The sequence below is a fragment of the Elephantulus edwardii genome, unplaced genomic scaffold (genome assembly GCF_000299155.1).
Source record: "Elephantulus edwardii isolate Elephantulus edwardi_28Jun2011 unplaced genomic scaffold, EleEdw1.0 scaffold00209, whole genome shotgun sequence".
Taxonomy (NCBI): domain Eukaryota; kingdom Metazoa; phylum Chordata; class Mammalia; order Macroscelidea; family Macroscelididae; genus Elephantulus; species Elephantulus edwardii.
In genome coordinates, this window is record NW_006399959.1 from 4,991,620 (window position 1) to 5,016,673 (window position 25,054).

General features: G+C 48.5%; 1 protein-coding gene across 1 annotated transcript in view; it reads left to right on the plus strand.

Moving 5' to 3' along the window:
* LMF1 (lipase maturation factor 1) overlaps positions 1–25,054 on the plus strand; it is a 93,929-nt gene that overhangs the window by 60,107 nt on the left and 8,768 nt on the right. Inside the window, exons 5-6 of the mRNA XM_006897504.1 lie at positions 10,956–11,021; positions 19,049–19,216. Coding sequence (XP_006897566.1) covers positions 10,956–11,021; positions 19,049–19,216 — 234 coding nt within the window. The remainder of the gene's footprint in view (positions 1–10,955; positions 11,022–19,048; positions 19,217–25,054) is intronic.

A 25,054-nucleotide genomic window follows, 5' to 3' on the forward strand; every position in this document is an offset into this window, starting at 1 on the left:
AAGAAATCATAGCTGCACTGAATGTATTGGCAAAAAATGAGGCCCCAGGAATTGATAGAATACCAATTAAGGTGTTTCAATGACTAAATATAAATAACCCTTAACATGCTCACCAGTCTATATCAAGAAATTGGGAAGACGGCTGCTGGGTCAATTACCAGAAGAGATTGATACTTGTTTTCTTTCTTTCTCTCTTCCCTCTCCCCCTTCTCCCTCTCCCTCTCAAAAAAAAAAGGTCACCCAGCAGAATGTAGACATTATTTAACAATATCATTAATATCACATGCAAGTAAAATCTTGCTAAAGATTCTTTAAAAACAATGGAATAGTACAACAGGGAATTATTAAAAATTCATGCTGGATTCAGAAGAAGCAATGGAACAAGGGATATCATTGCTAATGTTAGATGGATCTTGGTTGAAATAAGAGAATACTAAAAAGATATTTGTGTTTTATAGATTATGCAAAGACATTTGAATGTATGGATTGTAAAATAATTATGGATAGTTGATAAGAATGGGAATCCCATATTATTAATTGTGCTGATTTGAAATGTCCACATAGACCGAGAAATTATTTCCTGAACAGAACAAGGGAACATAGCATGGTTTAAAATCAGGGAAAGGCTCTATCCTTTCTCCATACATATGTAATCTGTATACTGAGCAAATAATTCAAGAAGCTAGACTAATGAAGAAGAATGTGGTTTCAGGATTGGAGGGATGACTCATCATCAGCCTGCATTATGCAGATCATACAACCTTGCTTGCAGAAAAAGAAGACTTGAAGCACTTGTTGAAGATCAAAGACCACAGACTTCAATATGAGTTACATCTCAGCACCAAGGAAATAATTCTCACAATTAGACCATTAGACGACATCATGATAGCTGGAGGAAAGATTGATGTCAGTGATTTCATTTTACTAGGATCCACAATCTACACCCATGGTTGCTGCAATCAAGAAATCAAAAGTTATTTCCCTGGGGAAGTCTGTTGTCAGGGACTTCTTTAAAGGTTTAAAGAGCAAGGATAACAGTTTAAAGACTAAAGTACAGCTGATGCAGACCATAGTATTTTCAGTTTCTTTCTGTTTATGTGAAAATTGGGCAATGAATAATTGGAAGACTAAAGAATCGACACCTTTGGGATTATAGCGCAGCTTCTTACCACTAGGCCACCAGACTTCCCTAGAATTGATACCTTTTAATTGTGTTATTGGAAAAGAATAAAATATCCCATGGACTGCCAAAATAACAAACATTTCTGTCTTGAATGAAGTACAACCAGATGGCGCCATAGAGGCAAGGGTGATAAAACTTTTGTCTCACATATTTTGACATGTTTTCTGGAAGGACTAGTCCTTGGAAAGAGACATCATGCTAGGATAGGCTTAGGGTCAGTGAAAGAGAAGAAGACCCTGATTGACATGGATTGACACAATGACTACAACAACTTGCTTTGAGCATGTTGGAGATAATGATAGTGACAGGATAGGGCAAGGGTAAGATTGTTGTTCATAGGGCTGCCATGATGGGTCATTGCCCAACAACCAAGACTGAAGAATTGATACCATTGAATTTTGGTTTTGGTGAAGAATACTGAATATCCCATGGACTGCTAAAAGAACAAATTGCCTTGGAAAAAATGCATCCAGAGTGCTCCTTCGAAGCAAGGATGGTGGGATGTGTTTTCACATACATTGGGCATATTGTCAAAAGAGTCCAGGCTCTGGAAAAGGATATGCTTGGAAAGACAGAGACTTGTCGAACGACAGGAAGACTCTCAAGGAGATGGACTGACATGGTGAGTGCAGCAATGGGCTCAGCCACAACAGAATTAGTCAGGGTTTCAGTCTATTCCAGAGTCACTATGAGGTACAGTCAGCTCATAACAACAGGTAACAACATCCTCAAATCCTGCCCTCCTTTGAAGATGGCTGTGAGTCATAGGTCCTGCACAATCCTCAGGCTTGAGACAACAGTTTCCGTAGCAACTACCCTGAGGCCCTGGGCAGAGTTTAGGGTCCAGGAGGTGGACTTCCCGCCATGCAGCAGGCTGCAGCTGGGAGGCCAAAGATCAGACACTACAGACCTCATTTTCCAGAAATTCCCAGGCCACCCCCGCACAGGACCACTCTGTCCTCCCAAGCCCTCTGCTCAGAAGGCAAAAGGAGCTGGCCATGAAAGAAAGCTTCTTTTCTCTCGCCCTGCCCACGATAATGCAATAAAGCAAGTTGGAATGGTTCAAGCTAAGGAGGATGGGGCGCCCGCAGGGCTGAGGCTGCATGGGTCTGTGGCACCCAGCGCTTGCCACACCCTCCCAGTGGTCCCACTGACTTCAAAACTACCTTCTTTCTTTTGTTTCCCCCTCCTGGTTACTTAGCTCTTCTCTCTCCCTCATTAATCGTCCCCACCCAGCTCGGGAACATTTCAGCAACGCCCACCATCTGACACTTCCCACGGGCCCCCAGCATGTCTCAGTAAGGTGCTGTGCTAGGAGCTAGTTAGCATGGCAACGGCTTTCAGAATAATTCGGTTCACCCTGTTCGGTATCGTATCCCCCAGAGCAGGGACTCAAGCTTAGTCCCAACACAGACTCTTATTCCTCCTGGACACGGTGCCATAGGCCTCTGTCCCTAAGCAGACATGACTGGACATATCACATGAGACTCTGTCCCTGAGCAGACATGACTGGACATGTCACACCATGGGCAGCCCCAGGCCTCTGCAGTGGAACCAGCATCCACAGGGCATCTATGCGGTCCCAGGTCTACACCAAACCCCACCTTAGGGTCAGGTGCATCCCTACTCAAGGCCACCTCGTGTGATTTAGCGAAGCAGCCGCATCTGGTTTCTAGCCTGTAATCTTTATAGATTATGCATTCATCTAGTAAGGCGAAAGTCAGAGGTTCAAATCGACTAGCAGCTCTGTGAGAATGAGATGAAGTTGTTGTCCATGATTTCTGGCCTAGGAAATGCTAAGGGGCAGTTCTTTTCTGACCCACAGGGTCACTCTGTGGAGCAGGAATTGACTCAGCAGCAAGGGACTTAGATTTGAGAAGGAAACCTGGTGATGCATTATTTAAAGCGTTCAGATGCTAACTGGAAGGGCAGTGGTTCAAACCCACTAGCTTCTCCAAGAGAGAAAAGTGAGGCAGTCTGCTCCTGTAAAGATACAGCTCAGAAGCCCTCTGGGAAAGTGCTACTCTGTCCCACAGGGGCACTCTGTCAACTCTGGAGGATGGTATTGTTTCTTTCAGCATCTTAAACCCAGCCTTCCTTGGACATACATATGTATCCTAGACTCCCCTGTATCTAGGAGCTCCCCAGTGCAGGGACCCGGGCCCGTAGGATGCGCTCCACTCCTGGTCTTCTGTCTTGGTACCGCAGTCCCTCTCTCTGTTTATGTTTCCTCCCTTCTGATCTCTTGGTTGTTGTTTGCTTTTTTCTTTTATTTATTCATTGCTGCACATTTTCTACCCCTTTCCCCTCCCCACCCCACCCCACACTGCACCCCATGTTCCAGATTGTTCTCATACATATATAATGCATAATCATATATTCCTTTCAGTAAGTTCTTCCTCTCATCTGTTCTAATCCTCTTAGCTCTTGTGAGAGAAAAAGAGTTACAGGCCAAACCCCAGAAAAACTCCCTTTTTGTCAGATCAGGATTGGGATTAAGGTCCTTCCATCCTATGGAGGTCAGCAGGCTGGGATGGGAGATGCAGGCCCCCAGGGTGGGAGAGGAGGTGTGTATGACCTGCTGTGGACGAGGACATGAGATCTGTCCACCTTGTGCTAGGCTCAGCGGATCTGATGGAGAGAACCTGCACACTGTGTGTAGAGGGTAGCTGAGGCTGACACTAGGCAGAGCCACAGACACAATAGAAGCCTGGGGCGCCCTACCCCTCCACCAACACATACAGCATGGGAACCTACGCCCCTCTGCACTGTGCCTCTCCCTGTGAGCCCATGCCCTTCCCCACTGGACAGTGTGGCCCCTGTGAATCCATATTCCCCCTTCTCTGATACAGTGTGGTCCCCCATGAACCTAAACACATATAGTGGGGACCCCATGAACCCACAGTGCTCCTCCCTGCACATAACATCACCCTTATCAGTTCACACTCCTCCCCCACAGACACAGTGGCCCAGATGAGGCCAGACTCCCCCTCTTCCTACAATGTAACCTCTGTGAATCCACACCCTTGCTCCTTGCATGTAGTGTGGTCTCTGTGAGTTTATGTGCCCCACCCTCTAACAGAGTGTCTTTTGTGAGCTCACACACACATAGTGTGACCCCTGTGAGCCCTCCCTCAGCAAGCAGTGTGGTCCCTGAGTCCATACTGCCCCTCTTCTCACACATTGTGACCCCCTGATGAGCCCGCAGCCCTCCCCACTGGACATAATGTGGCCCCTGTGAGCCCATGTTTGCCCGGCCCTGACATAGTGTGGTCTTAGTGAGCTCATGCCCACCTGTGAGCAGTAGGATCATAGGCCTGGAGCTCATGGATACTAGTGGTTGGACCCGAAGATCCCACTCTGGCTTTTTGCTTTTGGAGAAATGCCCCATGATACTACACAGCAAGGGGTTTGTCTTCCACATGATCTGGAGGCTGAGGCTTATCTGAGGGGAGACCAATCTCTGTTAGCAGCTGAACCTGAGTCCTAGCCAGTGATCCCTCACCAGGCTTATGTCAACAACAGCCATGTGCCACCTGGCTGGAGATGTCACCCTGCTCTCCGTTTGAGAGGAAGGAACTCAAGTAATATTAGCAATAGGACATTCATGAAGAGCAGTCAGCAGCTGCTTTCTCCTTCTGTGGGCATTAAATTCTTCATTTTAAAATGGAGCTTAAGGGGAAAAAATGGAATCAATCTCAAGCCAGGGTGATCCCCAGTGTCAGAGCAGACATGAGCTCCACCAGATCACCGCACATTTCTTCCTCATCACCTCTGGTGGCCTCGAACCTCGAACCTCCAACCTCTTGGTGAGTATTTGTGTCAGAGCAGATCAGAGCCTCAGGATTTTCTTAGCTATAATCTTAATGACAACAGAATGCCAGGCCTTTCTTCTGAGGTGTGGGTTTGAACTGCTAATCTTTCAGGCCATCAGGGACTTCTCAAATGGATTTTAGGAAATGTTTTCTGGTACGCGCTTACATCAGGAGACTCATCAGCTTCCCCTACTGGCCTGCCTCCCGCCCACAGATTTTTTGACCGGAAGCTTCTTCCATGGTTCTCTGAATGTTCTGGCATCTTGGTGCTGGCGCACACCCCCTCCAACAGACAACAGGGACCTGCCTGGACATCTGTGGGTCACTGAGCTCTGCTCAGGCCAGGAGGCTAGGGCCCTGTCTGCGCCATCTTTTCAGAATTCATACCAGTTAAGAATGACTCAAAGACGTCTTTGTTCCTTTGACACACACACACATACACACACACACACACACACACACACACACACACACACACACACCCCCTGTGGAAAATCTGACATCTGCATTGTCGGGAGGAATCAGGAGATGGGAGGAGGATAATTACCCTGAGCTCCCGAAAGAATTTTTCAGATTTTTAAGTGTCTCGTATCAGCTTAGGATTTGAATGACATTTTAATTATTTTGTGGAGTTTCCCCCCACCCCCATCACCTTGGCTTGGTTTGAATCTCCAAAGGGTGTGACTTCTGGGCTCCAAAAGGGTACGAGGTGCTGAAGCACGCTCAGCTCACTGGGATGGTGACACACAGGAGTGAGACTGTGTCCTGTGAGCAGAGCCAGCTGGGTTCTGCCCTTATCAGCTAGCGCCCTCATGGAGGATCTGCTAGGACTCACTGAGCAAGGAAACCTCTGGCTGTCTGCTTTGTCATTTTAATAAAAACCAAATCCACCTTCATTCATAAGGACTGCAAGACAGGGGGACTGCCCCAGAAGGTTCCTGAGGCTGCCAAGCTTTGTAGAAGCAGACAGCCTCATCTTTCTCCCTTGGAGTGGCCACTGGGTTTGAACTATCAACCTTTCAGTTGGTCAAACACTTAGCCAGTGCACCACCAGGGCTCCTTTAGAGACCGTTGCAAAACAAACAAGCCCACTGCCTTCAAGCTGGTCCCATTTACAGCAACCCTGAGACCAAATCATAATAATGGTAAGCAGATGGAGTCATCTTCCTCCCAAGGAGAAACAACTGACCTTTCAGTTAACAGCTGAATTCTTTAATCACTGCACCACCAGGACTCCCTTTCACCCCTAGTTGTCATTGTGTTTTCCCTGTACTTGCCCTTTCCTCTAAGTGAGCACATGCAGTGTCTACCCATTGTGACATGTCACTCAGCCACATCTTTCCAAGCATACAGAGACTTCTCAGGCGGTGATACTTCATTGCATGCGGGTCAGAACACATTCCTGTGTTCTGGGACATTCTGGTGGACATTCTGGAAGTTCCCATGTTTTGCTGTTGTGAATGGTACTGAGACATACACAGGAAGGCAGTTTTAACTGCATAGGCTTTGAGTTCCAAGCAAATCCGTTTCCAGAATCTGGTTTTCAGAGTCTTTGTTCTTCCTGTAGTGGGATTCTGGGTGCTTGGAGTCTAGCTCCTCATAACCCAAGTGGGTATGTCACTGTCCTGGCCTCAGAGTGGGCGGCTTCAACTGGCAAATATTCTAACAAATCAGAGTGTCAGCTATCCATCCCTCCCTCCTGAGACTCCTCCTGGCTCCTGCCCCCCCCAGCCATTCTTGGCTTCATGATTGTGTAAAGATGCAAGTCTAGAGGGAGTTCTGGTGGCCTAGTGGCAAGAAGCTGCACTGCAATCCCAGAGGCGCATGGTTTGAATCCACCAGATGCTCTCCTGGAGAAGGAGGGGCAATCTCCTCCTGTACCAGTCAGATCTGATGGTACATGCACAAAAATTAATAACATAAAAATTAATTTTTTAAAAAAAGAATATTTACAGAGAATAAAGAGGGGGAAACTCCATCAGTTAAAAAAATGCAGGTCTATTTGGTGTCTGAGAGAATAATTTCTTTTAAAAAAAATCAGTCTCCACACCCATATTTATTGCTGCATTATTGACAATGGCAAAGAGATGAAAGGACCAAAGTGCCCATCAATAAACAAATGGATAGAAAAACTATGATATAGTCACACAATGGAATATTATGCAGCACTGAAAAACAATGAACTCATAAAATATTACACAACATGACTGACCCTGGAGGACATTATGCAGAGTGTAAGATCTCAGTCAAAAAAAAGGATATATACTATATACCACTACTGTTATAAAGCAGGTCTGACATGAGAAGGTTGGGCTGAGAATAGGAAAAGGGTTGATAGATAATGAACACTACTGCATTGGAGCATATGAAGGAAAGAACTGTTTAAAAGGAATATATGATTAGGCATTATTTGTATGACAAGAGTCCCGAATAAGAGATGCATAGCAAAGTGAACTGGGGGAGGGGTGGAGGAATGTGCAACAGTGAATGAATGAAAATCTAACTTTTCTGTAAACTTTCATTAAAATCACAACTAAAATTTAAAAAAATTCATTATTTAAAAAAAAAAGTCCTTATGAAGCAGAGGTTAAACCCATTGCAATCACTGATTTGCTTCCAACTCATCGCAACCTTTCATCAGGCTTCTGAGCCTGTCAGCATCAAAGAGAGGAGACTTCCCGTCTTTCTCCCTCAGAGCAGTTGGATACTCAGACCACTGATATTTCAGTTAGCAGCCTGGCACATAACAAACTACACGACAAAGATGGTACCTACACCACAAAGCTGGTTCCTACGAGGCAGATGTCCCAAATGTCCACTTTTTACAAATGGCTGCACCACTCCATCACCTCTGACATCAGTGACATGCCTCCTCTCAGCATTCTCCCTCCCGTCTTCATCTTTGAGTTTCATAATTCGCTGCCACAACTCACAGAAGTTCACATACCCACAGGGAAACAAGTCTCAGATCTGCAGGTCAAATGTCAGGCTGGAGGCCTCTCCTGACTCAGGGGGCCAGAGGGGTTGATGAACCAGTCAGCAGATGGGATGACAGGCTGCTGGCTCAAGAGCCAGGGGTTGGATGATGATGATGATCCAAGTGTAGATCCAAAGCAGGAGGGAGAACCTTCCAGAGCATCTCTGTATACCAGGTGCAGACCACACCCTGACTTGGGCAAAAAAAGGGTGAGGGTGGTGACTGGGGAGAGGCTCTGGTAAGGCAGTGGTGTGAAGCAACATCCTTCCCTAGTCCTTCCTCATTATCATTAGCATAACCAGCAGCTCACTCCCAAATGGTACTACAACCACTGGCATCCAAAAACTCAACACCTGCTGCCACCGAGTTGATTCTGACTTATTTTGGTCCTCCATCAGCTTTCTTAGGCTGTCTTTTCAGGAAGCTATACAATATCGTGTTACAGTGAAAAGTGCAAGGAGCTGGAGTCAAAAAATCAAAAGGGCCAAACTCGCTCAGCATTTCTTAAGATGAAGGAACTGAAGAACAAATTCAAACCTCAGTTGCAATACTTAAGGATGCAGAATATTAAATGATCCAGGAAGCATTAAAAGAAGATGGAAAGAGTATACAGAGTCATTGTACCAAAAGGAATTGGTGGACACAGAAGTATTTCATGAAACAGCGTATGAGCAAGAGCCTGTGGTGATGAAAGAGGAAGTTCAATTTGCTCTGAAGGAATTGGCAAAAAACACCCCAGGAATTGATGGCATGCTGATTGACATATTTCAACAAACAGATGCTGCCCTGGATGTGCTCACCAGATTATGCCAAGGAACTTGGAGGATAACCACCTGGCCTACTGACTGGAAGAGATCTGTATTTGTTCCCATTTCAAAGAAAGGTAGCCCAACAGAGTGTGGAAATTATCAAACAGTATCATTGATATCACATGCAAGCAAGATTCTACTGAAGATCATCCAAAAACGACTGGAACAGCACATCAACAGAGAACTGCCTGAAGTGCAGGCTGGATTTAGAAGAGGCCGTGACACTAGGGATATTATAGCTAATGTCAGATGGATTTTGGATGAAAGCAGAGAGAACCAGAGGCATGTCTCTTTGTGTTTCATTGACTATGCAAAGACATTTTGTAGATCATAACAAAATGTGGCTGACTCTGAGAAGAAAGGGAATCCAAGAACACTTGATTGTGCTTATGTGAAACTTATACTTGGACCAGGAGGCAGTCATCAGAACAGTGCAAGGAAACACTGCATGGTTCAAAATTGGGAAGGGTGTGCATCAAGGATGTGCCCGATCTCCACATCTTTTCAATCTGTATGCAGAACAGATTATCTGGGAGGCTGGTCTCTATGAGGAGAAGTGTAATATCAGGATTGGAGATAGACCATCAGTAATCTGCATTATGCAGATGGCACAACTCTGCTTGCTGAAACTGAGGAGGACCTGAAGTGCTTGCTGCTGAAGGTCAAGGACTTCGCCTTCAATATGGATTGAAGCTCAACATCAAGAAAACAAAGTTTCTCACCACTGGGCCAATTGGCAGCATCAGTATGGATGGTGAAGAGATTGAGATTGTTGACAGCTTCAGTTTGCTTGGCTCTATAATCAGTGCTCTCGGTACCAGCAGCCAGGAAATTAAAAGATGAATTGCATTGGGAAAGTCTGCTGTCAGAGACCTCTCCAAGGTAATGAGGAGCAATGATGTCAGTCTGGAGACTAACGTTACGCCTGGTCTTTGGAATTACTTGCTATGCATCAGAGAGCTGGACAATGACTAGGGATGATAGAAGGAAAGTGGATGCTTTTGAGCTTTGGTACTGGAGAACAGTATTGAATATACCATGGACTGCTAGGAGAACAACCAAATTCGTCCTGGAGAGGGTGATACCAGTCTGCTCCTTGGAGGCCAGGATTCTGTAGCTCCATCTGACATACTTTGGACGTGTTGCAAGGTGGGATCAGTCCTTGGAGAGGGACATCATGCTTGGGAGGGTGGAGGGACAGTGCACGAGAGGAAGACCCTCTATGAGATGGATTGATTCCGTCACTGGGGTCATGAAAACAGACATGTTGGAGACAGTAAGATTGGCAAGGGTTTAGGGCTGTTGTACATAGGATCGCTGTGAGTTGCAAGTGACTCGTTGGCACATAACAACAACATACAATACCTCTAGAAAGGAAGAGCCGAGTCAGATCATGATGTAACTGTCAGACACTGAGAATCTAGACCCAGACGAGCTGACACAGCCCTAAGCAGCAAAGGCTTGATGTTCCTTATGTGAATTAGCTGCAGGCTGTCCAGTCCCCTCCTTAGGCCACAAGCACCTTCTTTGCATGGCCCACCCACTCATTACGTGGGAGTCACAAAGACCTTCACTTGAAGGACCATCCTGAATAACTTACTGCATCTCAGAAATACTGTATTTTCTTGCCCAAGTAAGGGTGTGGTCTGCACCTGGTATACCGCGATGCTCTGGAAGATTCTCTCTCCTGCTTTGGATCTACACTTGGCTCATTGTCATCGTCATCATCATCTGACCCCTGGCTCTTGAGCCAGCAGCCTGTTATCCCACCTGCTGACTGGTTCATCAACCCCTGTGACCCCCTGAGTTAGGAGAGGCCTCCAGCCTGACATCTGGCCTGTGCATCTGAGACTTGTTTCCCTGTGGGTATGTGAGCTTCTGTGAGTTGTGGCAGCAAATTATAGAACCCAAAGAGGAAGACAGGAGGGAGAACACTGAGAATAGGTGTGCCACCGATGTCAATAACTCGTGTATCTCCCCTGAATGTGACGGCCCTGTCCCTACTTGTCAGACCTGAGTCAAGACCCACATTGCCCTTGTCCAACCTCATTAACTTCACCAACCACAAAAGAAAAACTGTTTCCCGATCAATCCCTTCAGCGTAGCCTCATGTGGACTCACCACCTGTGACAGCCTGGCCACATGGTGACCGAACCTATTCTTCTCCATAGGGGCTGATCAAGGTCCGGGGTGACCGGTGCTGGTGGGACCTGACGTGCATGGACTACCACTACGAGGTGAGTGTAGCCGTGGGTCTGGACATGCTGAGCAGGGCATGGTGCTCCAGCTCAGCCACTGCCTATTCACCTGGGGATGTGGCTTCCATACACCTTCCCTCAGCAGCCACAGCTCTGTTAGACCAGCCCTCGACCTCTTGTGAGGGTCACGAGGTGTCCACGGAATACATGCATGTGGTGGGCTGTAAGATAGACTGTTCACAGACCGGACTCTGCTCGCTGCCAAGTTGGGACAACATGGAGTCCACAGGTCTGCCTCTGGAAGTAGCTCATAGGGCACCCTGAAAGCACAGTGGCCATGTGCCATGGTCCGCAGAGAAACTGCCCCTGGCGCTGTATATGTATCCCTGCTCAGGGCCCTCATCCACCTCAGCTCAGTCCCGGCCCTATAGAGGCTCCCTGGGGCCTCCATGTGTGCTGCCTGATGTAGCACCAGCCCTCCTGCTGTGGGCAGCCTGGCCAGAATGTGTCAGAGGGACACATGAACCCTGTTCTTCCTGCTGAGGGAAGTTCACTGGAGATGAGTTGGAAACCCGCAGGGACCCTATGCCAAGTCAGAAGGACCAAGTAGGCCTGGCCCAAGATAGTTAGGAGGTAATTCGTGGGTGGCACACCAGTCTGAGATGGCCACCACTCAGACTACGTAGCTTCTGGGCTTGCTTGTTCAGAGTGAAGCCAATGGCTGTGACTGTACCTCATGAGGAGGGTGGCAGGTGAAGAGGTGTGGCTTGTCCTAGAACCTAACTTGTGTGGGAGGGTGGTAAGAAATGGGAGATTGAGGATGGGGACCTACACAGTAGGAAAGGTCAGTCCTCCAAGAGGGAGGCACCTACCTGGCTGTTGTGAGGGAGGGGTCAGAGCCTGATTCACCTGACAGGATGGAGCAGTGTCCTTCCTGTAGCCCCGGCCAGGAAATTGGTCCCCAGGGTTGGCCCTGCCGATTGATCACCTGTTCTCAGGATGAGGGGAGGTCAGGGGTGGTTTAGGTGGCATAAGGTGGACCTCTGGTTAACCTTCTGGCTGGGGGTGCCCATGCGGGCAGGAGGTGTGAGCCTGAGATCGCTTCTGGAGCTGTGTGGCCACTGGTCAGTGCATCGTGCCCCTGTAGTGTGTGGGGTGGATAGGTTGCTCAGTAGACATGTCCCCGGGACCAGGGCACCATTGGGCCACCACCTCTCCCTGTGTTCCCAGCTGACCACTGTTGTGCTCCAGCTTGTCTGTCATGACCGCTGGGCCTCGGACCCTTTAGCATGCTGTGTGACCCCGAGCAGGAACCCCCAGCATTACCCCTCAGGGTCAACCCTCAGAGCTCCTCTGTGTGCCTGCTCAGTGTTGAGTAGTTACAGCTGTTTGATAAACCGTCCTCAGTCAGGACATCTTGGAGGAAGAGAGATGATGACACACTGTCAGGCTGTGGGCAGGTTTATGTCTGTCCAGTCAGCTTTAAATGCACTCCAGGAAACACTACAGGAAGGTGTGGAAGTGACCAGTCTTACTGAATTACTGCATCTCAGCTGGGCCTGAAACTTCTTCTGCACTGGACACCATGGTCAGACAAAAGTCTCACCCCACAGCCCCATAGGCAAGTTGTAATGTGAATCTGAGGTCACTAAGCTGTATCATGTGCTGGGCTGATAACCAAACAGATTATGGTTCCATGGGACAAAGGTCACCAAGTACCCCAGGCTCTGAGTGCCTCAGAGCACTGGTCAAAGAGCTCTGATCTCTAGCCCTCACTCTGAAACCAGAAAAGTAGCAGGACTGAAAAACATTTCTAGTGGGAGCAAATGGAAGCAGGAGACAGGAAATCAAGATATACTACATTGAACAAATCTGCTACCAAGAACTTCTTTAAAGTGCTAAGGAGCGAGGATATAATTTTGAAGACTGAGGTGCACCTGACCTATGCCACGGTATTTTCCATTGCCTCACATGCGTGTGAAAGTTGGGCCATAAATTCTTTACAACACTTTTGTTGTTGTTTTATTTATATAGAGATAGAGATAGATATATATATTCTTTTTTTTTGTATTAAGCGTTCAATCTCCCCCTATCTTCAGCCTCTGAAAACCTGCTAGAGGGTCAGCAATGGGTCAGTTCCAACTCGATGGCACACAACAACATTAAGTGTGTTGTCACTCACTCACTCACTCACTCACTGTTGTTGATTTCAGCTCACAGAGACCCTGCTGTGGATCTCTAAGGCTGTAAATCACACAGGAAAAGGGTGCTTATCTTTCTCTCGGAGTAGCTGGTGAATTTGAACTTCCAGAGACTTGTAGCCCTTGGGGTAACGGCACAGTTCGCTACGGAGCCACCAGACCTCCCCATGTGCAATAGCATGACAGAAATGTTTGAGGTGTGACGGGATTGACCAACATGTCATGCAGAGACATGAAATGAACACATGTTCTGGAGAGAACAGCACCTGCAAACTCACTCCAGGCTGGGCTGCACAGAATGTAGATTTTTAAAAATGCATCAAAGTAAGATTTGCTTGTACTCTGGACCTGTGTTTGCTGTCCCGCCCCAGGTGTAAGAAGACAGCTGCAGCTTGGAGGGAAGCAGGGTGCAGATGGTTTTGATACAAGAGCGAACAAGGATGGACTTGAGTCAGCTGACCCCCAAAGTAATAAAACAGTGACGTAGGTTTCTGCAGGGCTGCAGAAAGAGCACAGCACTACCTTGGGTTCTGCAGATAAGCCAAGTGCGGGGAAACCCCTTTCTGCCTAAACTAGAGGGCTATTTCTCCGTAGGTCTGAGTCATGTCTGGGTCCCACACTGGGCTTGTGTACCCCTAGGCACACCCACAGGCGTGCCCAGGACCTGAGTCTGTCTATAGAAGCAGCATTTTTGTTCCTGGGGTCAAAGCCGTGTCTCCAGTGAATGATGGTCCTCGGTCCTGGAAGGATGCTTTGCAGCATCCAAGTCCCGCCGCCCCAGACAGCAGCGTGTACTGCAGTCAGCACGGGGACCCCCTCACCTATAGACCCCTGACGGACATTCTCAGTGGTAGGCATCAGAGCTGCAGATGGACAGACATCTTCATCCAGCCTCAGAGGCCTGAGGTGGCACAGAGTCAGCTGGATTGTCAGAGTAGAACCGAGATACCTGACACCTGCGCCACCTACCGTGAACGCATGGTTATGACTCTTTGCAATCAGGTGTGACACAGCACACCATTCCAGGAAGCAGGTGTTTGGAGCCTGGCACCTTATCCTGACGTGAGCACCAGATACACAGATGCACACTGCTCACAAGTTAATTCTGATGCCTGACAACCCTCTACCAGGTTTCTGAGGCGGTAAGTCTTGATGGGAGGACACCCTCATCTTTCTCCCACAGCAGCTCGTGGATTGAAGCAGCTGGTAGATTCGAGCAGCTCATGGATTCAAACTACTGGCCTTTTGGTTAGCAGCCCAGATACATTGTCCCTCCAGGGCTCTTTGGCATGTGACTAGAGCTAAGTAACTCAGGTCCGATGGCATGGTTGCCCACTTTTGACACGTTATCAGATGCAGGCAGCCTTTGTTTTACTTTGCAGGTCCTGCATTCTGTGCAAATGGCAGGTTTGTGGCAACTCTACATCAGGCGTGTCCATAGGTGCCACTTCTCCAACAGCACATGTCACTCTGAGTCCATTCTCAGTGTCCCAGGCTTCTCATCGTGCTCTTGTGCGCTCCGTAGACTAAGTACAGGGCCAGCACTTAATTGTGCTCACACGGAATCTGTGCATGAACCAAGAAACAGTGTTCAAACAGAGGAAGGGGGCGCTGCATAGTTTAAAAGAAGGAAATGTGTGTCAGGCTTGCGTCCTTTCTCTGTACCTCTTCATTCCCTATGCTGAGCAGGTAATTCAAGACTCTGGACTCTGAAGAAGAAAGTGGCATCAGGATTGGAGGAAGACTCATCAACAAGCTATATTATATTGATGATACAACCTTGCTTACAGAAAATGAAGCACTTACTGAAGAAGATCAAAGACTTTAATATGGATTGAATCTCAACATCAAGGAAAAAAAAATCCTAATGACTAGGCAGTTGGTAACTGCATTATAAAAGGAGAAAAGAAGAGATTAAAATTCTCCGGGGTTTCATTCAACTTGATCCACAACCAACACCCATGGAAGCAGCAGGCAGGAAATCAAATGACCTATTGCACTGGGAAAATCTGCTGTCAAGGGCCTGTTTAAAGTGCTAAAGAGCAAGCATATCACTTGGAAAACTAAGGTATATTTCATGCAGTCCACAGTAGTTTGTTGCCTCCGCTGATTCTAATCACTTTCAACTAACCAGAGAGTAGAGCTGCCCAGGAGGGTTTTCAGGGCTGTAATCTTTACAGAAGCAGGCTGCCTCATCTTCTCTCAAGGAGTAGGTGGTGGTGGGCTTGAACGTATGACTTTGAGAGCTAGCAGATGCGCACTTTAGCCACTGTACCACCAGGACTCTGTCATCTCCTTTTAGAGATGCAAATTGAACATTGTTCCTGAGGTGTTGGGCTGGTCAGACGCCCTCCTCACCCCAGCAGCCTCTCCACACTTCATCATTGTGGTCATCATCGTCTAACATGCCCCAGGGCCCCCACTCAGGGCAGCCTGGCTCTGAGTTTTATAGGGTGTGAAGCTGTGGCCACCAGACCTCACATCGGGGTTTCCCCTCCGGCTCTAGTGCAGACAAAACAAAGCCTTGTCCCTGATTTGCAGGGGAAGGGCAGTGGAGCTGTCCCCCATGTTGCATCACAGGCTGCCAGGCAGGGTGGGTGAGACTCCTGAGATCTCTGCTCACAGCAGATGGCCACTGCATGCCGCCCCCCAGCAGATCGTAAATCTTCAGGAGCAGCGCCAGATAAAATTTTCCTCAACTAGGGGCGCAGCCTCCCTCGGTGGAACCTTCTGGAACATTTGAGGAGATGGCTAGGATTATAAACCCAGAGGACAGCCAGGCCAGTGACCAGTGAGTGTGCCCCGTCTCCTGTACCCGCTCCCCACCCCCGCCGTGTTCGTCAGAGCAGAGTGGGACAGCATGGGGCTTTCAGATCCTCCGCCTTCCTTCTTAGTTACCTCGCGGAGGAGTCAAAACTGCCAGCCTCCGACAGCAACCATATCTACTCACCACTTGTACCATGAAGGCGTCCACCTTGGTGGCACACTGTGTGCAGTGTTGATGTCCAGTGTGGGCCTGGCTTCTGACTGGCACGACACACAGAGCCTTGGTCCAGGGCACTGCCTAAGCCTCTGCACCACCCAAGCTCCCTAAGGGGCTGATGTGGGACCTTGGTTCTCTTTGCTCCACCCTCTGGCATTAATTTTAATGAACATTTACAGAGATTTTGGATTTCCATTCATTCATTGTTGCACTTTTCTCCCTGCCCAGCCCTGGCCCCCAGTTCACTCCTCTCTTTGAAAAGTAAAAGAAAAATTCTTTCATTGGTATACAATGCCCCCGTTTCCCTCCCCCACCCCCACTGCCCTGAGTACACTCCACTATGCAACCTTAATTCTGTACTCTTGTGATAACCATAATACCCTATGATATACTGCTTTTAAATTGTTCTCTCCTTCATCTGTTTCAATGCGGTATACATAATTTATCCAGTTTTTCTCAGTCTTCCCCCAACCCTGATGTCAGTCCTGTTTTACAACAGTGGCATCATGCAGTATTTGTCCTTTTGTGACTGAGATCCTTCACTCAGCATAATGTCCTCCAGGGTCACCCATTTTTAATAAGTTCCTTGTTTTTGAATGCAGCGTGGTATTCCATTGTGTGAATATACCACAGCTTCTCTATCCATTTGTTTGTTGATGGGCACTTGGGTTGTTTCCAACTTCTTGCGATTGTGAACAAAGCCACAGTAAACATGGGTGTGCACATATCTACTTGGATGTCGGTTATGGTCTCTTTAGGGTTTATTTCCAGTAGTGGAATTGCTGGGTCAAATGGTATCTCTTTTTGCAACTTTTTGAGAAAGCACCACACCATTTTCCACAGTGATTGCACCATTTTACACTTCCACCAACAGTGAATAAGGGTTCCAGTTTCTCCACAACCTCGCCAGCATTTGTTGCTTGATGTTCTGTTAAATTTTGCTATTCTTACTGGGGTGAGATGATATCTTATACTTGTTTTAATTTGCATCTCTCTTAGAGCTAGGGATTTTGAACATTTCTTCATGTGCTTGTTGGCCATCTGAATGTCGTCTTCGGTGAAGTTCCTGTTCATATCCTGTGCCCATTTTTCTATTGGATTCTTTACCTTTATCTTGTTGTGGTTCTGGCATCCTTTTGTGGGAGTCTCTGGTCACTGGCACGCTGGGAGGAAGTCCGTTTGAAGTAGCTGTCCAGCTTGTCATCGTTCTCCTGTTTGAAACTTCAAGCCCACTCACTTCCCCCCGAAAAACACCCTACGACTTCTCCACTCATCCTCCAAGTCCCCCAAAAGGCCTCAGCTAGAGGGGGCTCTCTGTGAGCACCTCTTAGTGGACAAGATACTCCCACCTCTGGATAGGTCAAGTCTGGCTGGGGGGATGGACCGGGGTGACATCTAGGGACCCTTCACCCCTCTAGCCCAGGTGCCTTTCTTCTGGGAAACCCTCCAGGGGCTCTGGAAACTCTCCGGAGCACCCCTACCCTGAGGTAGCAGAGGCGCTCCAGCGGCTCCAAGCAGGTGCTCTTTCTTTTTCTTCCTTTTACAGAAGTCATATCAGGCCTGACCACCTGGAACACCTATGGGCTGTCCCATGAGGATGGTGGGACGCAGGCAGCAGCCATTGCCAGGGTGGGAACGGGGCTTTTGTGGAAAAGCAGCCCCAAGCAGCTGCTGTCAGAACTAGTATACATGAGGGGCACACCTGGAGGGCTTGCCAAAGGATACCTGGAGAGAATACCTGAGGGGTCCACCGGGAGGGCACACGTGGGGCACTTGTACCCCTGGAGGGCACACCTGGAGCACTTGCACACCTGGAGGGCACACCTGGTGTGCACCTGAGGAGTGTTCCAGCAAACTGTAAGCACAACCAAGGGGCTCAGTAATTCCTAGCAGTCAGCCATCACTGTGCTGACCATCAGGCCACATTATGATGACGTCCTATGTCCCTGTCCTCCCACCCCTTCTCTCCTGCCCCTGAGGAGCCATCTCCTGAGCTCCGTCCTTGGCAGCAAGCATCCTGCTCAGCATCATCAGCTCCTCACTGCAGCAGGAAGCCTCCAGCCCTTCCCTCAAGTGTCTTTTTCAGAGGGCCCCTTTATGTTCATGGCTGGCAGCAGCACTAACTCCTCCAGCTCCCCTAGTCCTTCCTGCAGGTCTGGGGTGTGGCTAGCTCCCAGAGTGGATGCTGAGCACTCACACCTCAGGTAGATTAGAGGGCTTCAGGCAGTGCCGACGTGCCTGGCTGTTTGCTGAGGTTTTCCTGAGGCTGCAGGTTCGCCCGGCACTAGACCAGAATTAGTGCACGCCTGGCAGCGTGGGAAGGGCCTGGCTGCATGTGAGTGCCCCTCCCCTGCAGGCCTGGGTAGGAGCACGGAAGGGATCACCTTCTGCCCTGCAGAACCTCCAGGCTCAAGATCCCTGGCTGTTCTCACACCCCTATTTCCTCCAGGTTCTTGAGGCCCTGGACACCCTCCCCTGCTGAGGCATGCAAAGCTAGAAGGGTTCACTGACACACTCAGGGCCCAGCTCCCACGTGCAAGCCTTGAGCTGAGCTGTGTCCTCTTGGGCTCACAGGGTGACCCTGAGCTTGGCATCTCCCCCTCCACCCTCCGGCTGCTCAGAGAGTGGAGGAGAAAGGACAGTCCCTGGAGAGGCACTCAATGGGTTCCAGCCCGGCTGGTGGACATGGCACAGCAGTCAGGGCACAGTGAAGATACTGCTTCTTTGGTGGTTGTGTTGGCCTTTAGTCCAGCCATGTCCTCCTAATTATGCCCCTAATACCTTCCTCGACCAAAGACGGGACCTCAGGGCCCACTCTCAGTGGACTGCAGACCCCTGTCCCAGCCTTCTCTGAATGTGACCACACTGCCCCTTCCCCACAGACACAACCGGTGCCCAACCCTGCGGCCTACTACCTGCACCGATCTCCGTGGTGGATCCACCGCACGGAGACACTCGGCAACCATGTCATTGAGCTCGTGGTGCCCTTCTTCCTCCTCCTGGGACGGCGCATGTGCCTGCTGCACGGTATCCTGCAGATCCTCTTCCAGGTGAGCTGCTGTCCCCGCTGTTCTTGTCCCCACTGTTCTGTGTGCCTGATCATCTGCCCTTCACCTTCCAGGTGAGCCCCTGTCCTTGCTGTCCACACTGTCCCTCTGATGTCCCCTCGCCCCTATGCTGTTCTGCTGTCTCCTTACCGTCCCCATGCTGCCCCTTGCTTCTCTCACTGTCCCTCCTGTCCCTCTCTGTCCCTGTGTGTCTGGGGCCCTAGCTATCGGGCATGTGTGGAAAGGGCCTGACAAGCTAGCCTTGCCTTTGGAAGTCCCACCAAGTTGTGAGGTCCAGTCCCAAAATCTGAGAGGCCTGGGCTTCCTTCTTGTGGAAGAAGCCACTCAGCTGGGCCACGTGTTACTCATGGTCTGAGATGGATCTGTGTCTCCACACCCTCACGTAATATGGACCGTGGCTCTCCTCTGCTTTCCCTGCGAATCCTATGATCCAATTGTCAGTTTCCAAGGGAGCATCCTTGTGGGGGCTCTAACAAATTGAATTGCATTCCTCCAGATATGTTGTAAATCCTAATCTCAATGTAATGCATTAGGCAAATAAGCTGCCAAGGATATCTTTAGAGTGTTAAAGAGCAAGGATGTCACTTTGAGGACTAAGGTGAGCCTGCATACAGCTCACCTTGGTATTTTCAATCCCCTCATATACATTGTCAACCTTGCTTGCCCCAGGGTTTAATTGTAGTTATAGCATGTCAACCTTGCTTGCTGAAACTGAGGAGAAGTTGAAGCACTTGTTGCAGGAGATTAAAGACTATAGCTTTCAATATGGATTGCATCTCAATGTCAAGGAAACAAAAATTCTCCCTACTGGACCAATAGGCAGCATCATGATGTTGTTGTTGATTGTCTTCAAGTTGAGCATGACTCTAGTGGCCCTATGAACAAAAGGCTTGAAGCCTTTCTATAACTATTGTTGTTTCTCCAAGTTCATAGAGTTTCCAGAGGCATGTGGTTCAGGAAGTGGATGCCACTTCTGCTTCCAAACTTGAATCAGTCTGGGAACTCCACCAAACACTGCCCACGATGGATAGCCATTATGGTGTTTGGCACACGTATGGCACAGTTGTTCCATAATGGCATTTTAGACCAATAAATAAAACAAATAATATATATAGTATGTAATAATAAAAAAGAAAAAAATAGAAACAAAACATAAGCAGACTTACTAGATCACCTGCCAGCAGAGTACGGTATTGATCAAAAACTTGTTTAGAGATGTTGTCGCTAACAGGTAAGGATCTGAAGATCTCATTGGAAGACAATGGTATGTGGAGAAAAGATTGAAATGCTTAACAGCTTCATTTTGCTTAGATCTGCAATCAACTCTCTTTATATATATACCAGAAGTCAGGAGATCAGGAGCCATATTGCACTGGGAAAGTCTGTAGTCAGAAACCTCTCCAAATTATTGGGGAGCAATGATGTCAGTTTAAAGACTAGGGTGCATCTGATTTGGGTCATCGTCTTTTCAGTCACCTGCTATCTATCTGAGAGCTGCACAGTGAATAAGGATAACAGGAAGAATTGATGCTTTTGAGCTGTGGCATTGGAGAACAGTACTAAATATCCCATGGATTTCCAAAAACAAATAAGTCCTAGAGAAAATACAGCCAGAGTACTCCTTGGAGGCAAAGATGATAAAGCTTTGTCTCACATGCTTCAGTCATACTGGTTGTTGTTGTTGTTGTTGTTTACCACGGAGTCAAAACTGACCCATAGCTGATCCTCTGGCAGGGTTTTAGAGGCAGTTAATTGCACAGGAGGTGTTTACCTTTCCTTCTCCTGCAGAACAGTTGGTGGCCTCAAACCATATGCCTTCAGGATTGCAGTGCAGCTTCTTGCCACTAGGCCACTGAGGAGAGGCTATTTCTGGGAGAGGGACATCTTGCTTAGAAAGGTGGAGGAGGGTCAGCAAAAATATTCAATGCAGTGGCCCCTAACAACATATGCACGTGAAAGCTGGACAATGAATAAGGAAAGTAAAAACCCTGATGCCTTTGCACTGTGGAGTTGGTGAAGAATATTAGATATACTGTGGGCGTGATGCTTGGAAATGTGGAGGGTTAGCAAAGGAAAGGAAGACCCTCGACCAGGCGCATTGACACGATAGCGGCTACAATGGGCTCTGGTGTGTCAGGAAGTGTGAGAAAGGTGCAGGATAGGAGAGTGTGTTGTTCCCAGGGTCACTGTGGGTCATACTCCACTGGGCAGCACCTAAAAACAATGTGAACTGCAGTAAATGGAAATTCTGTGTTGAAAGCAGTGTGGCCAGGATGGTGAGACTGTGTCTCTCGTGCTCTGGGCATGCTGTCAAGGAGAGGCCAGCCCCGGAGAAGGACATCATGCAGTAAAGTGGAGGTCAGTAAACGAGAAGACCCTCAAGGAGATGGGCCGGCCCAGTGACTGCAGAGGTGGGCTCACCCAAGCAGGCATTGTAAGGCTGGCGCAGGGTGGACAGTGTTTTGTCCTGCTGTATGTAGGCTCACAGTGAGCCAGAGCGGACTCCATGACACTGATCAGCAGCCTAGAAGCTCCAGGTGAGCACCCTTCTGGTGGTTAAAGCTCTCAGCACGTGGGTGTCTTTGTTGCAGCAGCACTGGAGAACTGAGGTGTGGGTCCGGGAAGCCGCTGTATGGTGAAGCCATGCCCCTCCCTGGGTTCCTTCCTGGATTGTCAAGGCAACAGGTGTGCCAGCCCCTGCCACGCCAGTGTCCGGGGCAGTGCTAGGGCCAAAGGGCTCAGAGGCTGGGTCTCAGCCGGGACCCACGTGAGGACTGGCCAGAAAGAATCGAGTAATCCAAACTCAGATCAGCCCTGCACCCAAAGCAATGCTTCAAGGCCAAGGTCGCACCAGAAGAGAGTTTGCATCTCTTTGTTCGCAGCATCTGGTTCTTCTGTGAAAAGTCACCATGGCCACAACAACAGCAATAAGCTACCCACTGCCATAAAATCCACTCCAGCTCACAGGTACCCTGCATATTGGAGCAGAGCTGGCCCATAGGATTTCCAAAGCATTAAATCTTTATGGGAGCAGGCAGCCTTATTTCTCTCTGGTGGGTTTTGAACTGCCCACCTTTGAGTTTGCAGTGGAACACTTTAACCACTGCATCACCAAGGCTTCAAGGACCACATTTAAATCCTGGGGCTTCAGGAAAGGGCGGCTGATAGACTAAGATCAAGCTGGAGACCAGGCTGGAGCAGTGCAAAAGCCACCCCCACCAGGGGCACACCCAGCCTGTGGGTGGTCCCCATGGCCCCCACCAGCATGTGTGTGTCCTCAGTGGCTGGGCAGGGGACCAGGACGCACCTCCTTCCTTTTTAGGGTCATGCAGCATCGGCCCCAAACATCTGCCTAAGTCCTCCAGGCCCCTCAGTTCCGCCCTCTGAGTTCATCTTCCTCTGCTGTCTCCCAGGGGGCTGCACAGGCTTAGTCAGGCCCATTGGCCACAGATGGAGCAAGTGACCATAGATGGAGTGGGTCGGTCAGGTCCCTGGGGGCGTTCTCAGTAAGGCCGAGAAGGAGGGAGGAAGCCTGGGCCCCGGGAGCGCAGGCTGCACCCCCTCTGGCTCCCTGCCCTCCTCAGGGAAAGACGTAGGATGTAGCTGCAGGGCAGGGCAGTGAACCTCCACGTCTTGACCACGGGAGCGATATTTCCTGATCACGGGGGCTCCTGTAGTCTCACTGTCCCCTTCTGTGGAGTTGATTCTGACTCCTAATGCCCTGGTGGGACCTAACAGAACTGCCCCCTGAGGTTTCCAAGGCTGTAATCTTTGCTGCCTCGTCACTCTCCAGAGAAGCAGCTGGTGGATTCAAACTGAAGACTGTTAGGTTAACAGCTGAGCACTATGACCACTGCCCCTAGAGCTCCCTTTACATCCCAGTAGAGACTTTTAGGACAGGCTCTGTGCCAGGCAAAGAATCCTGTTCCCACTCCCTGGTGTGTGTGAGGTGAAGTAACTGCGCACCACTGGCTGAGACGTGTGCCAAGTGTCCTTGTCTGTCTCCTTCACTCTCCACAGCTCCATGCCCCTCTATGCCTCTGTGGCCCCTGCCCCTCTCTACAGTATGTTCTCTGCAGCTCCGTAACCCTCTCTCCCGCTCTGTACTCTTCTCTCCAGATCTGTGCCCCTCTCTCCAGCTCCATGCCCTCAATCCAACGCCATACCCCTCTCCCCAGCTCTGTACCCCTCTCTCCAGCTCCGTGTCCTCTCTCCAGCTCTCTGCTCTCTGTGACCCCTGTACCTGTCTATGCTTAAACTCTGTCCTTTTGTCGCTTATTTACTTTCTGCTTGCTGGACTTTCCAGCTGGTCCAGTTTCTGGCACTTGGGAATAATACTTCTGGGAACATTCACATACAAATATTTTTTAAAAATATTTGTGATTAAAATGTAAGTTAACAGAGCAAATTAATATCCCATTCAACAATTCTTACATATCTTAATTCATGCCACTGATTGCAATCTCCACAGTGTTACAGGATCCTTCCTTTTTCCTCCCTGCATTTCCCATTTCCATTCATCCTTTTCCCTATGCTTCCCATTCCCATCCATCCATTAAGTCAAAAGTGTATGTAAATCTCAGCAGTTAGGTACTGGTGAGGGCTAATGTGTGCATTAATATACTTAATTATATTCTTAATATTAACTAAGATACACTTCTCCATGCCTTGAAAAAGTAATGGAGCACTCATGTCCAAATACATGAAAACATCTTTAATGTAACAAACATAATGATGTTTTTGTGTATCAGAAAGCTTGCACCTTGAATACTTAATATACCAGACCTTGTTATACTTCCCTTTGCTTAATTTGACTTTGCTGATATTGCTACTTTTAATGGTCTGAAGGTTTGAGCTCACTGGCATCATTGTTTCCAACATCATGTGCTCACTTCATGCCTCTGTATCTCATTCTTTTGTCCTCTCAGTATTTCAGATTTTTTCCTCATGCTTTTGCATAGTTAGTCAACTACAGTATGTTGTTAAGTGCCGTCGAGACGCATGCAACTCATAGCGACCCTATGAAGGAGAGTCCTCAACGCTTGGGTGCCTTTCATCCTCTCTCCAGGTTCATAGGGTTTCAGGAGGCAAGCTATTACAGAAATGGATGCCACTCCTCCTTCCAAGCTTGTTTTAATCGGGGAGCTTCACCCCACTCTGTCCGCATTGGGTAACCAACTATTAACGCATTTGACACATCAGTGTCACAGTGTTCAGCCTCACAGCAACCACAAGTGACCGCTGTACGACAACTTGTACATCAGGGCTATATGACCTAGAGGAATGTCTGAACAAAAACAATGAAAGACAGGCCCGAGGGCAGCGGATTATAAGTCACCCACCTTCGGCTTGGTAGCATCGTTTTCTGTCCACTGGGCCAGCTGATCTCTCTCTCTCTGTTGATGTTATTGTTGTTAAGTGCCATCGAGTCGCAGGTGACTCATAGTGACCCGATGAAGGAGAGTCCTCAACACTTGGGTGTCTTTCAAAGCTATTATGGAAGTGGGTGCTGTTCCTGCTTCCCAACTGCAGTATAGTGTAAACTTTTTATCTTCATGAGGAAACCAGAGAATGGCTGTGGCCGCCTTTTCTTGAGATACTTGCTTTATTGTGGTCTGGAACCAAATGTGAAATATCTGCCGGGTCTGCCAGTAACAGCTTTTTGTGTTGTTATTTTTAAATAAAATTTTATTTTAATTGTGATTTTAACAAACATTTACAGTTGTTGTTGTTGTTGTTATGTGCCGTCGAGTCGCCTGCGACTCATAGCGACCCTATGTACAACAGCCCTAAACTCCGCTCTGTCCTGTGCCAATTGCA